The sequence below is a fragment of the Phacochoerus africanus genome, chromosome 6 (genome assembly GCF_016906955.1).
Source record: "Phacochoerus africanus isolate WHEZ1 chromosome 6, ROS_Pafr_v1, whole genome shotgun sequence".
Lineage (NCBI taxonomy): Eukaryota > Metazoa > Chordata > Mammalia > Artiodactyla > Suidae > Phacochoerus > Phacochoerus africanus.
The window spans coordinates 104,448,016-104,464,271 of record NC_062549.1 but is presented as its reverse complement, the minus strand read 5'-3'; the positions used below and the strand labels follow the sequence as shown (position 1 = coordinate 104,464,271).

The 16,256-nt window shown below is 50.7% G+C and overlaps 1 protein-coding gene across 2 annotated transcripts in view; it reads right to left on the bottom strand.

Annotated features, from left to right (window-relative positions):
* IGSF3 (immunoglobulin superfamily member 3) overlaps positions 1-7,152 on the bottom strand; it is a 109,936-nt gene extending 102,784 nt beyond the window's left edge. The window contains exons 1-2 of one of the 2 annotated variants that reach the window (XM_047784917.1): positions 7,014-7,152; positions 5,676-6,345 (exon numbers count right to left, since the gene is read on the bottom strand). In XM_047784917.1, the coding sequence (XP_047640873.1) occupies positions 5,676-5,718 (43 nt within the window). In that variant the 5' untranslated portion in view covers positions 5,719-6,345; positions 7,014-7,152. The remainder of the gene's footprint in view (positions 1-5,675; positions 6,346-7,013) is intronic. The other variant, XM_047784916.1, reaches the window with a different exon arrangement.
* Positions 7,153-16,256: the final 9,104 nt, after the last annotated feature.

The following is a 16,256-nucleotide window of genomic DNA, read 5'->3' as shown; positions in this document are numbered from 1 at the left end:
CCCACCACGGTGAATGAGGAACTCCCAAAGGGACCTCAAAATATCAATCAAGGAGCCATAATTCAGCATGCAGAAGGCCAGGGACCACGGGAGGCCAGATACTGGAGCCACTCCACCCCGTTCCCAGGCTAGGGCTCAGCGGAAGTGATCTACCTGGGCTCCAGGGACCCAGTCTAAGCCCAAATCCCAAACTCATTACAATCAAAACAAATCCTCTGTGTCCGGCATCGTCCCACAAGAACTGGTCCTTAAAACCACCGCGAGTCATTTCTCCCATCCCTAGAGGGCCACTATGCCACCACTAGGACTGCGGACTCCTCCGCAGGGAAGAGCATGCCCTCCCCATCCAAACCCCACCCATTCTGAAAGCCCAGCCCAAGTTGTCTCCCACAGGGTTTTTCCCGACAACCACTAACGACAGACAGTAAACTTTACTTTGAACTTCACAGGGATCTGTGGACAGAGTTCAGGAGGTACGAGAACTCAAATGGGAACAAACACTACGTCTTTATTTTCACGAACCTCTAAGCGAATGTCAACTGTTCCTTTGTTATGAATGTAGGAACGTGTCACGGTAATGTTTCCAGAACCTGTGTCTCTGTCACGACAGAAATCACACATTCTTTCATATCTCATCACAGTGGATGCAGATACCTCAAATTACCACTTTCTCCCTTCACTATACCAAAATTACATAACCATTAGAGCTGCTATTAGATCTTGTTATTTAATGTGTTATTAAAGAAGCTTATTGCTATATCATAACTTCCTTTTTTTGTATTTAGACGACGGTATTTCAATATAATTGATTTGCTCTGTTATCCTATGATTTTATTTATGCATTAATTAGGGAATGTTATCCTAAAGGGGGGCCCCCTGGCTTCACCAGACTGCCAAAGGATCCATGGCCCCAAAAAAAGGTTAAGAACTCTGTTTGGTGGAATAAAAACACAAGCTCTATAGCTAGACAAAACCGGATTCAAATCCAGGCTCTGCCAATGTCTAGCTCCTTCCCTTTGAGCAAAATGATTTAAAATCCCTAAGCCTTGAATTTCCTCACCTCGATCCAGGGAGCCAATTTAGAAACAACACCTACCTTGTGAAACCAATCGTCCAGCAAAAAACTAACTGAACACCTACTCTGGGCCGGGCACTCTGAGGCTGAGTTCTGGGGTGACAGTAATGAATGTGACAGAGATGGTCCCTAAGTGCTTTATACAGGTCGTGATATATAAAGAAACGGGCGCATAAGCAGTCCATCAGCGCTCCACCGGACGACCGCTAAAGCCATGGCATGAGTGTTCGTGATGATTGGTGTTGCTTCCCATGTAACAGCTGTTGGTTCAGCTCATCCACATCTTCCCAAAAAGGCTTCTCAAGAGGCCAGGGGTGGAGCCTCAAACTCAGAGGAGACAACTTGTTAGATGAAAGAACATAGGATTTGAACCAAATGGTCCCGGCTTCAAAACCCTGTTCTGCCACTTCCTAGCCCTGCCAGGGTGCCAGACACCTGTATCTGTCTCCCCGCCACCAAAATCTGCTCTCTCCTTCCCCTACCATGATAGAACCTCGGTTTTTGGCTGGACACGTAGAGTCAGGGATATGTCCCAGCCTCCGTTGCAGGGAAGCATGGTCACGTGATCAAGTTCTAATCCATGGGGATGTACATAGAAGCAATGACCGCACTTCCAGAAGTGTCCTCAAATTAAGAGAGTATGTCCTTCACCCCCCCCTTTTCCTCCTTCCTGATGCCTGGGGCCAGTGCAGCCGTCTCGGACCATGAAATGACCTTGGGAATGGAGGCACCCACATGGAATGAGACAGATGGGGCCTGGGTTCATATCCCCTCGGAACCACTTCAAGCTGCCTCAGTAGCTACCTCAGACAAGTTCCTTAACCTCCCAGGACCTCGATATCCCCGTCCACAAAAAGATGACAAGGCACCTACTGGCAAGAAGACTGAGGACTTACTGAAATAGGACTTGCTTCACAGTAAGGGCTAGAGTTAAGAGAAGTGGGATTACTACTGATGCTCTCTTGCTGAAATGACGAATTGAGGGGATTGGGACATCCTAACACAGCCCTGGGGGCCCAGAGGCGGCACAACAATGCACACAGTTGAAAGACATCTTCGCTAGCCTGGTCCTTGCAAGAATCCCCTTCTCCAGCATCGCTGTCAAAAGGTTCCCAGGAAAGGGAAGGGCACCGCCTCTGGGGCGATGGTGTTTGTTCCTCCATCAATCCCGATCCTCATCCTCTGCCTTCAGAACCTTTCCCCCAACCACCCCAAGGCACCTGGCTTCTCTCCTGTGCCTCTCCTTCTTCGTCTTTGATCACCCCAGTCTGCCTCTGAGCTCACTCCCACCAGAACATCAAAGTTCCTTTCAATCTCTTTCGGAAGCACCCCAGCCTCTCCCCCAAGAAGCCTTCCCTCACCATCTGAAGTGAGTGAGCTTAGTCCCAGCCGATTCAGACAAGAGGGTTCTCAAGCTCTGTGAATGAAATTCACTCCCATTGGAGAAGAACATAAGTGACCATTAGCCATCTACAAGCTCTCTCTCTGTTGGTCCCAGGATGTCCCCATCGCCTACATTTTTCATTGCTAACACTTTCAAAGCTATTTCCTCTTGTTTGCAACATCAGCACTGGTCTAGACTCCTCATGCTTATGCCAAATCGAAATTTGCTTTATGTGCCTAAAGCTTAGATTCATCTTTCCTGATTATTCCCTTCCTGCTCATGCAGACACAAATCCTCTTCTGTCTCCGCGACATTGTTGTCCTCTTTGCACATCTACTACTCATGAGGGCTGCTCCCGGGCACGGGCACAGCCACAACCACCCTCTCCTCTCCTCATGCCCTTTCACACTCAAGCCACATCCACACCAGCCCCTACTCTCTCTCATCTTCTCCCCCTGGCTCCCCCCATTCTCTGTAGTAGAGATTTTACCATCCTCATGGCTCAACCAGGCTCATGCTTAAGATGGCTTTAGAATTGGAATAAGGGTGCCCATGGCTCTAAGCGGGGCATCCAGAGCAGCAAGAGGAAGAAACAATACACAGTGGTCAAGAGGGCATGAAGTGGTACCCAGAAAGGCAGAAAAGGAGAAACCAGATCCAAATCCTAGACACTGTCAAAGGAAGGGAGCAAAACACACAGGTCTGATGCTCTATATCAAGGGAGTTGTGAGCATCCCAGAGATTTAACCTGTGTACCCCTCACATACTGTCACAGGGTTTTCTAACTCAAATTGGCCACTTCTGGAAGCTGGCAGCACCTCTATCAGTCTCACTTTGCAGAGCACTTAGCCAGATGCTACTTTTTACAAACAAAATTTTATTCCAGGTATGTGCCCCACCTGGGCACAAAACCTTGGGCATCTTTGCTGTTGAGAATTCATACCGCACATTAATTTTCATTACACAGCAAGAATGCTGATGCATGAATCAGACCACAGCAGACTGCAAGCAGGAAATTAGACCCCAACGTGAGTGAGTTTTGTTCCCTCCACAAAGACCTTCTGCTTTTCAAGGTGAGCAAAGTAGTAGCAAGACTCCCTCTCCGCCATGCTGCGAGTCATGAATGATGAGAAAAGATGAGATCTCACCGGTGGGGGCTCAGAACACCAGGCATGTCCACAGTTCTAAACCTTCCCACGCTCACCCTGGTCTGCTCTTCTGCCACCACTCCCCTTCAAGGCCGCCCTGACACTCATTTTTCGCCATGGCACCTGCTTATACTTGAGGCTGGAAGGAAAGGAGAGATACTAGTTCCCAGTGCCAGGGCCCAGGCTCCACTCTGCAGAGCGGCCCGGACAGTGAACAGCAGGGGGACCAGTCGGCAGACGTGCATTTCTGGAGCAGCCAGAAGAAACAAAAGGCACAAATGTCACATTTTCTTATTTCTCCATTGGTGGTTCCAGCTCCAGCCCTGGGCTCCACCCTTCCACTCAGCTCTCTTTCCCACCGGAGCCACACCACCCACTCCACGCCCAGCCTCCTGGAGGGCCTTCCTTGTTTGTCCTCCTGAATCCACATGAAGCACTAATTACTGATTTAAACCCGGACACCAAGCGAACGAGAAATGCCAATACAGTATTTAGGATTGGCAAACAGACAGCTACCTGTTTTTCTGACTCTGCCTGAGCATAAAGGAGACACGGAGACGCTGAATCCTGACCCACACCTGGGCAGAAGACTGACGAAGCTTGCCACCAGATTGGGAGACTAAGTGTCTGTGTGAGCGCTGGGCAGAGGGGAGCAGAGCTGGCAGTGAACTCACACGCCTGGTTCTCTAACTTGGCTGCACGCTGGAACTGCCTGAGAGAGCTAAAAAGACTCCTGCCCGGCTCAGCCTCCGGCAGAATCTGGTTTAGTTGGTCTGGGGTTGCTGCCTGAACGTCGGAATGTTTTTTGAAAGCTCCCTCAATGAATCCCATGTGTCCCCAAGTTTGAGAACCACTGAGCGAACCCACTTATATGCTCCGGACACTTTTCAAAGCGGTCAAGCCCTTTCGAACACCAGATAGCCTTTAACTGTCAAGACAGCCCTTGGAGGTATCACCCCAGTTTCCCGAGTCCCAGACGTCAATCATGGTGAGGCTGAGATTCAAACTCAGGTTCTCCAACTCCAAAGTCCACTCTCTTTCCACCCTCCAGTGAACTCTTGGGAGGGCGCTGACAGTGCGTGAAAGCACCCTCCGCGGCCAACACGTCACAGCTAAATCCCGCAAATGCAAGACACCTAGATGGGGAGATGCGAATCCCGCAGGCAGCACAAGCCAAACCCAGAGGGCAGGGGGTGTGTTCCCATGTGAAGTCACAGGTGAGGAGGCACCAGGTCCTAAGACCGAACACTGAGGGCAGCTCTTAGCGGCATGGGAGGCACTGTGGAATCTGAGAATGAATGAGGGCTGGGCAAAGGGGGGCCTCTTCCACAGGGAAGGAATCCTGAAGAAATGTGCCAAGGGTTCACCTCGCAGGCCACAGTTTCTCCATCCCTGTCTAAGCCTTCTGACCTTCTGTGGCAGCACAACATCCAATCCCAGCACAGCCCCTACCAGGCAGCTTCAAGTCCTCCATTCTCCCTTCCAGAACTAAGACCTGAGCTTAGAGAGGGGACATATCACGAGAGCAGCAAACATTTTAGCTACAGATCACTTCGGTAGGGCAAAACATCCCTTCAGCCCCATTCCACCCATGCCTACTTCCCCCCATGCCTACTACCCCCCCCCCCGAAAAAAAACATCATCACCAAACCAACTTTCTCAACAGAGTGGGAATAACGTTGCCACTTCAGATTAGGAAGTAATGTGGACCAACCAACACAGACATGAAGATGCTGAGGCAATATGTTTATAAAACACAAGAAGTCAGCCTACAATCCACATATGGGCCCTAAACCCCCAAAGTAGATTGGAGACCCCCACCCCCAGGCCCCAGGACAGACACTAAGGAGAGCCCACGTTTCCTTTAAAAGACCACAAACAAGACCCATCCTTCCTCCTGGGTCAGAAGCGGGGGCCCTGGGTCCTCTGTGTCAATGTGTGACACACGCCCCTGCCTCCTGGGGTCCCCCAAAGGCCAGTGTTGATGGGAAAGAACCACACGAAATTACAGGACCCAACAGCAGGTTAAACTTTCACACTGATCGCACTGATAAGCAGCGCCACTTACCCAGCACAGCCAGACAGCTCAGCGCTGAGAAGAAGCACTTCATGTCGGCAGCCGAGAGGAGACAACACAGGGCGCTTCGTCTTCTCCCAGCGCTTAATCTCTGGTCTCTGACAATCCACTTATAGCTCCCATGGACAGTTTTGGAAACAGAACTTCACTCAGAAAATAAGAACGGGTTAAAGAGCTCGGCGGGAGGGAATGGGGGGAGGGGCGGCGGGTGGCAAGTGTTAAACTCCCCTAGGCTAAAGGAAGGGTCCAGAACAATTCGGAAGGCGCTCTAGGCTCCAGCCACATCCTGTGCCTTGCCGTTTCCAATGGAATTGTAGACTGCGGTGGATTAATCCTCCAGGAAAAGGGGAAGAAAAAGAGTCTGAGAAAATCCTTTCATCCACTGATTATACAGAAATGTCCTTGGCTTCCCAGTGAAGGTGTCTGTACTCTCCCTCATTCGGATTCCCCAAAGGCAACAGGGCAGGTTTTGTCAAAACCTTTGACAGCCAAATCGCCCTGCCTGGCATCGCCTGCTTCGGGTTTCTTCATCAAAAAGTCCGTCTCCATCCATGATGGTGGGTCAAGGGGCTGCCACCTGCCCCAGACCTGCCCGCAACACACGAAGCAAGTTGGCCTTCTTTCCGCGGCCCTGAAGCGGTCCCACGATGCCAGCAGATTTCTAAAACAAACACAACAGGGATTTATCAAAGGCAAACACTGCCGCCGAGAGGGGCTGAGCGCCGAGTTGGTCCGGACACCTGGGTCCCGATCCTGGACCAGGACGGTCAACGTCTCTGAGGTCTGACCTTGGCCAAGCCGCTACCTTAGCCTCCGCCTCAGTTTCCCCGCCCAGAGGAGGGCAACTGCGGGAAGCCCAATTGTTCCTGTAATACTTTCACCAAACGCTTCACTCCTGAGAATTCCCTCCGCCTCTCACGGAGCCCGGGCGCCGCGGGTAGCCCCACCCTCCGCGGGGGCAAATCGCGTCGGGGCTCCGAGGTGGGGCCGCCACTCCCGGTTCCAGCGCCGGCCCCCGCCCCAAACGTGGGAGCTCGGCGCGCGCCGCGTCCCAGGTGGCCCCGCTATTGTTTTACCTTCCCGGGTGTTTATTTTTCGCTGATTGGAAAGAAAAGAGAAGGAGCAAGAAGGGAGCCCAGGGCTCCGCTTTCGCTGCCGGGGCGCGCTCGCTCGCCGCGCGCCCGACCGGCCCGGGGAGGGGTCTCGGGCCGACCCCCGAGCGGAGCCAGCGCCCGGCCCACCGCCGCCCCTCCCGCCGCCCTGCCGCCGGCTCCGGCTCCCCTCTTGCCGCCCCTCCCCGCGCCGCCCGCGCGTCCACCGGATACCGACCCCGCCGCGGGCCCGCTCCCTCCGCCGTCCGTCCGTCGGTCAGTCAGTCCCGGCGCACGCCTCTAGGGACGCGCCACCTCCTCCTTCGGCTCCCGCAGCGGCTCCTGCAGCCGCGCTCCGGCCCCTCCCCAGTCCCCGCCCCTCCGCCCGGCCCGCTGCACCCGGGCCCGCCGAGCGCGGGGCGAGGGCGGTGGCCTCCGCCAGAGGCCACGCCCCCTGCCCCGCCCCTTCCCCCCAACCCTGGAGATGGGCGGCGGGGCGGGGGACCCTGCGGGGGCTCTGGGTGCCGCTGGTGGCGCCCCGCCCGCACCTGCCGGTGGCAAGGACTCAAGGACCTGTGCACAGCTGGGGTGTTGGCCCCGCTGAAAGTTAATCAGGGGGTTCACACGCAGACTACCCGGCCGCAAGCTGGAATCACAGGCCCTTCCCAAAGCCCACCAAAGGAGCCTGGAAGAGGTCGGCCTGGGAACGCGTCCTCTCGCCTCGCCGGGAAACAAAAACAAAGCCCTGTGCAGGAGCCTTGAATGTCTTTATACAGTGGAACCCCACATTACACCTTCCTCTGAGACAGAATTGCCTAGACCTTGAGACCGAAGTGGACTCAAGAAATAGTCCGGGTTTTAAACCTGGTTCCTCCACTTCCCCACTGAAGACCTTGGCCAAGTTACTTAATAACACCATGCCTCAGTTTCCCCACCTGTTATATGAGGAAATGGCCTGTACTTCATAGGGTTGTATGAGACGTCCATGACACACTTGTAAAACACTTAGGATGGTGCCTGCTACATCTTAAGCACTCCGGAAATGTAAGCTATAATTATTTTATGAGGAACCTCTACTATCCAAGCAAGTGCATTTTCATTCATTCAGTATTTGTCCAACACATGCACTTGCTGGGTAAACACAGACCCAAGGTGACCAAGGCAGAATGGGACAGTCCTGCCCTCCTGCAGCTTGAGCTCTAATAAAGAGACCTTAAAATAGGCATGGCACAAAAAGAACAGCGTTGAGGAAGCACAGGCAAAGCCCTGGACCCTGTGTTTCGGGGGTGGGGGGGTGTCAGGGCAGGAGGAGGAGGGTTTGGTTAGGTCAGATCAGAGGCAGGGAAGGCTTCTCAGAGGAAATGAAAGCCAGGCAGAATCCAAAGGAGCAAAAGGAGGCAGCAGAGGAAGAGAGAGGAGGGAGGGGAGGACTCCCAGGCCCTAGAATCAGTACCCTGGAAGGCCCAGAGCAGGGAGAGAGAGTGGTCCAGTTAGAGGACCAGAAGTCTAAGGGGGCCCCAAACTAGTTTCTAAGAAAGAAGTGGCAAGAGGTGAGCAGAGAAGCAATCTGGCAGCAGAACCTGGAAGGCTTTGTGTGGTGTGTGAAGGGGTTTGGACTTTAGCCCAGGGCTAGAGCAAAGCCCCTACAGGTTTTGAGGAAGGCAGTGTAGTTATCAGATGTACCTTCTAGAAAGACCGCTCTGGCCCAGGTGTAGAGGATGGATGTGAGGGGGGCTCTATAGGAGCCTAGATCTCTCCAGACGAGAGATGATGGAAACCAGGCCCATGGAAGTAGCAACAGGGAGGGGGAGGAACCAGAGGGTCAGGAATCAGGCTCTGAAATGCCAGGGTAAGGGCGAGGAATGCAGCAGAAAAACTAGTGCAACCTCTTCGGCTGAAATCAGACTACATAGGACCAGGTTAGATGCACTGAGTGTGAGATGCTCAAGAAGCATGCAAATGAGGATGTCCAAAGAGGAACTGGAGTGGGGGAGGGGGGAAGTGGAGTTCAGAAGTCAGGAAGGGGCTATGGGTTTGTAAGGTATTTGTCATCTCATTGGACAGTGAAAGGATTTAGTGAAGAAATAGACTGATAATTCACTGATACAAAAAAAAAAAAAGTTAATTACCCCCTCCACACACACCCAGGGTGCAGGGCAATGAAGGACATGCTATGGGGGGACGCGTGAAAATAACTAAGGGGTCTTATTTGCCCTCACCCTGGCTCCTTGAGCTGTACATTTCTTACACGCAGGATCTGCCCTTTAATTATCATTTATCCCAAGCAACTCTTGGCATTGTGATCTGCATACAGTAATTACACTATAAATACTTCAACTGAATGGAATTAAATTAAATATTTATCACATCTGCCAAGGAGTGTATTGAAAATCTCTGCTTGTGTTAAATATTACCTCTTTTCTGCAAGACCACACTGACTCCGGCATCTCTCACTTCTCCTTATCGGCTCAACGTCTTCATTTATTTATTGAGCATCTACTATGTGCCAAGAAAACACTCAGCTCTGGAGGTGCTTACCTTCTCACGGGAAACCCAGACAAGGAGACAAATAAATATGTGATATAATGTGATGAGTTCTGAGGAAAAGTGGGAAAGGGGAATCCTGTCTGGATGTGCATGGGGATAAGGAGAAGGGGTCTGTTCCAGGTGAGTGGTCAGCGAAGGCCTCTAGAAGGGAGTGAGAGCTGAGCAGAGATCTGACTAAGAGGGAGTGAGCCCTGGAGATTTCTAGAGGAAGAGTGTTCCAAGCTTAGGGAACAGCAAGTACAAAGCCCTTTAACACACTCTGAAGACAGAAGGTGTGTTCTTGGAGCTCCCATCGTGGCTCAGTGGTTAACGAACCCAATGAGGATCCATGAGGATGAGAGTTTGATCCCCGGCCTCGCTCAGTGGGTTAAGGATCCGGCGGTGCCGTGAGCTGTGGTGTAGGTCACAGATGAGGCTCAGAGCCCGTGTTGCTGTGGCTGTGGTGTAGGCCGGCAGCTGTAGCTCCGATTCGACACCTAGCCTGGGAACCTCCATGGGCAGTGCAGCCCTAAAAGCCAAAAAAAAAAAAAAAAAAAGTGTGTTCTTGTGCCTGCAGTGGCGTGAGAGAGAAGGAGAAGGAGAAATGGGGTCAGAGAGGTCCAGAGGCCAATCCTACTGGACCTCGCAGGCCCCGGACCGTTTAAGGGGAACTAGCGCATCGGGAGGTGGGAGTCAAGGAGAGACACCCAAAAGGAGGCTCTTGCAGTTGTGCAGGGGACCCTGGCTCACACTAGGATGGTAGGGAGACAGGTTGTGAGAAATGGGTGGCATTTGGAAGCATTTTGAAAGTAGATTCAATGACATTTTTTGGAGAATCAGATATGGACAGGGCGAGAAAGTGGAGAATCAGGGAATTTTCCAGAAGACGCACCTCGGCCTGCAAAGGCACGCTCAGACCTCACCAGGCTGCCCAACCCTCTTTCCAAGACCACACTTCGCCAGCTTTCACTCCCAGGGCCTCTGCCCCGGCCGCATCATCCATCCTTGAACTCTGTCCTCAACTGCCCCTTCGCAGTTCTTTCCTTCTCAGCCCATCCCACCTCCTACCAACTAGACCCCGGCAGTCCTCGGTGACCTGTCAACCCTCGCAGGCCATCACCACCCCAGACACGTTATGACCACTTACCAGCCTAGTGTCTCTCCACGTTCACCCTCAATGGACCATCTGAGATTTTCCAAGAACTGTGCTGCCTACAGGGCGGGGAGAGTAAAGTACAATGAAAAGAACGTCTCGGCCCTTTGGACACAGAATCAAGTGAAGTCAGTGCTGAACAATGGCCCTTTCAGGAGATAATCCACAGGCAGAGAAAGGGTCAAGTCAGAAGGGAAGGAGACGCGTCCAAGAAGAGGGGACAGACGTCCCCCGTCAGCAAATCTGTCTGGGGCCGGGCCGAACACTAACAACTTGCTTCAAAATATCTCATTTTGAATGTTGCAGCCTCTCCTGGACTGGCCTGGAATCAGGTGGATATCTTGAACGTTTTGGAGGGAGGACTCCCTAATCTTCTCCCCCAGGGAGTTAAGTGCATAAGCCTAAAAAAGCACAGCTCCTGCGAAGCGTTGCACTTGGGAACAAAGGTCCAGTGTTGCCTGATGTTCCTACTTTTCAGGAAAAGCAGGAAATCCAGACATTCGTTGCATTCTTCCTAACTTTATTCATTGGAAGGTAGGGGGGGAAGAAAAACAAAACCACCGTGGGAGAACAACACAAAATTTGTGTGTGGATAAGATAGGACCAAGGGGTTCTATCCATTTCGAGGTCTCTGGACCTGTTTGGCTGTGACCAAAGGGTAATAAAAAACCACAAGTAACAAAGTTTTATTTTTTAAAAAAAGAGAGGAAGCATTAACCAAGTTCTCTCTCTCTCTCTGTGTGGTGGTTTTTTTTTTTTTTTTTTTGGCCACACCCATGGCATAAGGAAGTTCCCCGGGGCCAGGGATCAAATCCAAGCCCAACTTCGACCTACGCCACAGCTGCAGCAATGCCAGACCCTTAACCCAAGCACCACAGGGGAAACTCCTACCCAAGTTCTCCTTTGTCAACTGAAAGAAAGCTGAGGGCCAGGCATGGTGCCCAAAGGTGGCCTGCGTGCTCACAAGCACGCACGCTAATTGCTCTGAATGCATTTGGGAATGCCAGGTGGCAAGAACAGTGGCTCCCCCTCACTAAACAGCCAAGAGCCATGTAATGCTCAAAGTGCCACTAAGCAATCCTCTGGATAGAAGCTTCCTTCTTGGTGATTACCCTCCTACGCCGGCAAGGATCCCCAGAGCCGAAGACTAGGAATAGCTTATACAGGATACCATCTGTCTTAAAAAAAATAAAAAAATAAATTTAAAAAAGGGTTGATCTCTGAGTATAATAAAAAAGTATAATCTATAAGGATCTTGAGATGGGGTGGCGTAGGCCCCTAAAGCTTTCCCCACAGGTGGGTGCCCAGAACCGGAGGGGCGCCATCTAGCTTTAGAAAAGGGTCTGGATGTGCCCCAACCCCAGGCTCCCGCCATGGAACTGCACAACCTGGTTTACCCCAGAGGGGAAAGTAAGATGCTACCCAGCAAACGTTCTCCTTTCTCCACAAAACCCCACAGCTCTGCTCACTTACTCTCCGGTGACAGCGAACAGTGGATCTGGGGGAGAAGGCCTGGGTTTGTGTCCCAGATCTTCGCTTATTGACACTCAACTCTGGTCAAGTTACTGAACCTCCCTCCTGGTTCATAAAAGGAGATAACAATAGCACGTGTCCCCAAGGGAGCTTGTAAGGATTCCATGAGGCCATGTGTAGAAGGAACTTAGCAAAATGCCTGGTACTGGGTTCTCAGTACTCAGTAGCTGTTCCCTTCCCTAATTCTGAGCATCACATAGTCCAAGGACCCAAAAGGCCAGAAGGTCTAACTTTCAGTCCAGGCTCTGCCGCTCATGCTGTCTGTTGACCTCTCTGGACCCAAGTTTCCTCTTCTGTACAATGAGGTTGATCAGATGAGTCAGAATGTCCCACACTACGCATGACTTACTCCAAAACTTTAAAATACAATTCCCTAGGAGTTCCTGTTGTGGTGAAGCAGAAACGAATCCCACTAGTATCCGTGAGGATGTGGGTTTGATCCCTGGCCTCGCTCAGTGGGTGGGGGATCTGGCGTCGCTGTGAGCTGTGGCTGTGGGGTAGGCTGGTCGCTGTAGCTCCGATTTGTCCCCTAGCCTGGGAACTTCCATATGCTATGAGTGTGGCCCTAAAAAGCAAAAACAACAACCACAAAACAAACAAACAAAAAAGCCCAGATCCCTAGGCCCCATCCAGAAGATTCAGTTGCCAAGCATTGGTGTGAGACTGGACTAGAGGAGTTTTAAGGGCTCTTTCAGCTCAAGATTTCATGATGGATTTTCACAGACGCATGATCCCTTCTGCTCTGTCCAAGTCCATTTCTGATTTTGACGGGGAGGAGCCTCACCTATAAAAGGCTGTCACTTAGATCCAAGGAATTAGAAGAGCTCTTCTTTTTTTCCACCAATATTCCATCCGACCACGGTCAAGGGGCCCCCCATTCTCCCAGACCAAACCTTGAGCAGCGTTGCGCTTCATTCCTCCTTTCCAAAATCTCAGCAAATCCTGATTTTTTTTTTTTCTTTAACCCAACAACAACCTTAGATTGGCTTCTTACACCCAGCTCTGACTCACCGCCTATGCACGTCTCTCTCTGCACTCCCTCCCTTCGCTAAAGAGTGGAAATAGCCCAGAGCCTGTGGGTAGGCAAGGATTTGAAGCCCAGGCTGAACGCCACGGCACTTGTCATGTTGGCGTGATTCCTCTAAGTTACATTGGCTGACCCCGATCTCTCCCGAACTCTCTCTCAGTGTCCCAGGGCAGCCGGGCTGACTGCCAGGGCTGGCTGCCACTTTCAACCATGCTGTCGCCCAGGTGGAGGGCTCTTAAGAATTTGGCTTGGCCTCTCTGGTGACAAAAAAATATTAGGATGACCATGGAGCCTCTGTCCTCTCACAGGGGAAAATGCATCACCACAGATCTAAGAGTCTAAGAATGAAACAACCACGAGCCCAGAGCAGAACAGAGCCTTCTGGATGTGGGGGTGCTCTTTCTGAGACATCTGTTACCCCACTGATGGCTAGGGCTGTCTGGCCTGAACTGGCTGGCACGTTGCCTGTTTCTATAAAAGAGTGCAACGACACTGGCAAACCTCACCCAAATATATATGAGCCCAGCTGACAGTTTCCAAAAGTTCACTTGGAAGTTAATTATTTGGAACTCAGAACATATTTCCCCATAAGAGTAAAAGAATAAATGGCAATTATATTTCCAGGCTGACACACAAGTCTCTTTAACCCTTAATATGCTTAAAATGCTACATATTTAAGAGGGAAAAAGCAGTCAACCAACAATACAGTTGAAACACCAGTGATTAGATAATACTGAAAAATAATATTGGGACAGGTGGGTTTTGTTTTTTGGTTTTTGTTTTTTTTTTTTTTTGAAGAGCCATACCTGTGGCATATGGAGGTTCCCAGGCTAGGGGTCCCTACACCACAGCTCACAGCATTGCTGGATCCTTAACCCACTGAGTGAGGCCAGAGATTGAACCCACATCCTCATGGATACTAGTTGGGTTCATTAGCACAGGAACTCCAGTTTCTTTTCTCCCTTTTTTTTTTTTTTTTTTTTTTAATGGCTGCATCCATAGCATATGGAAGTTTCTTGGCCAGGGGAAGAATCCAGGCTGCAGCTTGGACCTACACCATAGCAGCAGCAACACTGGCTTCTTTAACCCACTGCCCCAGGCTGGGGATTGAACCCATGCCTCCACAGAGACCTGAGCTGCTGCAGTAGGATTCTTAACCCACGGTGAGAACTCCCCAGGTTTTTGTTTTGTTTTAACGTAACACATATTTAGTTACCATAAAGCACAGTTCTATGCCCTGAAGTGTTGGGGAAAGCAGGCACACCTCCTATACTCATGGGGTTTATACTCTGTGTTGATTTTTCTGTTCATTGTCTGTCTTCCCCTGAGAATATAAGCTCCTGGGCTGGAATCTGGTCTGCCTTGTTCTCTAGCCCAATGCCTAGGATAAGGCCCAGCACAAAAAAAAATGTGCTCGATAAATATTTGTTGAATGAATTAGTAAATAAATTCTAGTTGGGGAATCAGACAATAAACAAGTAAGCAAATAACGATGCAACCAAAGTCAGCTGATGATAAGTGCCAGGAAGAAAATGCAGGCACGGAGGTGGTTGTTTTCCGTGTGGTGGTTGTGAAAGGCTTCTCTGAAGAAATTATCTTGCCATGAAGACCTGAATGAGGAACCGAGTCAGGGAAGCGGTCGGGGAGAGGTCTGCTTTTGGTGTCAGACCAGGAAATCTGGACCAATGTCCCCACTGTCAAGTAAAATTCCTGGACAAAATTTGAATAGTATTAACAATAGAGTCACTTGGGACTTCCCACTGTGGCACAATGGAGACGAATCTGATTAGTATCCGTGAGGATGCAGGTTCAATTCCTGGCCTCGCTCAGTGGGTTAAGGATCCAGTGCTGCCGTGAGATGTGGCACAGAGGCTGGTGGGATCTGGTGTTGCTGTGGCTGTGGAGTAGGCCAGTGGCTACAGCACTGATTCAAACCCTAGCCTGGGAACTTCCATACGCCGCTGGGTGCAGCCCTCAAAAGACAAAAAAAATTAAAAGTAAAATTTAAAAAAAAAAGCAAAACAAAACAATAGAGTTCCTCAAGTGGCGAGGAATTACCAGGCAAAAGCTAGGAGAAGAGATAGACTGTTCCTCAGAGCTATTGTTGCTTGGAACAAAGAGCTGCTAAGCTGAGCTGAGCTTTTGCTGTCCCCATGGGGGACACACCAAAGCTAGGGAAGAATGTGGGGGCTTTGAACTTGGAGCCAGGCTCCTCCAAGAGCTGCATCCTCAGGGTAATTGAACCAGACTCAGCCCTTAGCCCTGCAACCTGGCTTCAAGTCATCTGAACCGGACAGGAGACCTTGAGCCTAGAACTTCCCTTAAAGGGGTCCCAGGCGGGAGCAGCACCAAGTACCTTCTAGAAACAAATGCAGCACCTTTTAGAAGGGCCTAAATTATTCTAAAATGAAATTTCACAGCATATAATCAGATATAACCAGGAAATAAAAAACAGTATGAGTGAGAACCAGCAGAAACAGCAGAAAACTAAAACAGGCCCCCAAACCTTAAGATAACGGACTTATCCAACACAGCCAAGAAATTACCCATGCTTACTACGGGCGAGAAATAAAATTCAAACTTGAAAATTGTATCAGAGAGTGGGAAGCTGTAGAATGATCTAGAGAGAGAGAGCATTCTGGACTGAGAGGAAAAGAAGTGCAAAGCCCTGAGGCACGTTGGGGAGAGAGAGAATGTTTGTGTGGCAGAAGCAGTGTGAACAGGAGAGAGAGAGACTGTGCAGGATGAGCTCAGGAAAGAAAGCCAAGGCGGATCACGTGGGGATGGAAATTTGAGTTTTATTCCCTGTGTCCGGAAACCACAGAGGGTTCATAGAGTTAAAGGGTCATTAACTTACACTTTTAAAAGGCAAATCTGGCTGATGTGTAGAAACTAGGCTGTAGGGAAGCCAATGTAGAAGCAACAAGATCAGAGAGTAGATTATTGCACGGTCCTGGTGAGCGATGAGGAGGCTTAGACAAGGGCCCTGGTGATGGAAGCGGTGAGACATGAACTTAGGACACACCTTGAAGGTCCAATCCATCAGGAGGAGCTTTCAACTGAATATGGACATGGGGTAGGAGACAAAGCTCAGAGCAGCTCCCTAGTCCCACGTACTCTCTGTAAGACTCTATTTTCCACATCCCCGCATGGCCTCTACTTCTCTCTCAGGAGACAACTCCCTAATTGTCCTTCTCAGCCCAGTCCTTTCTTCTGACCTTTACCCCTATAGAGACAACGGC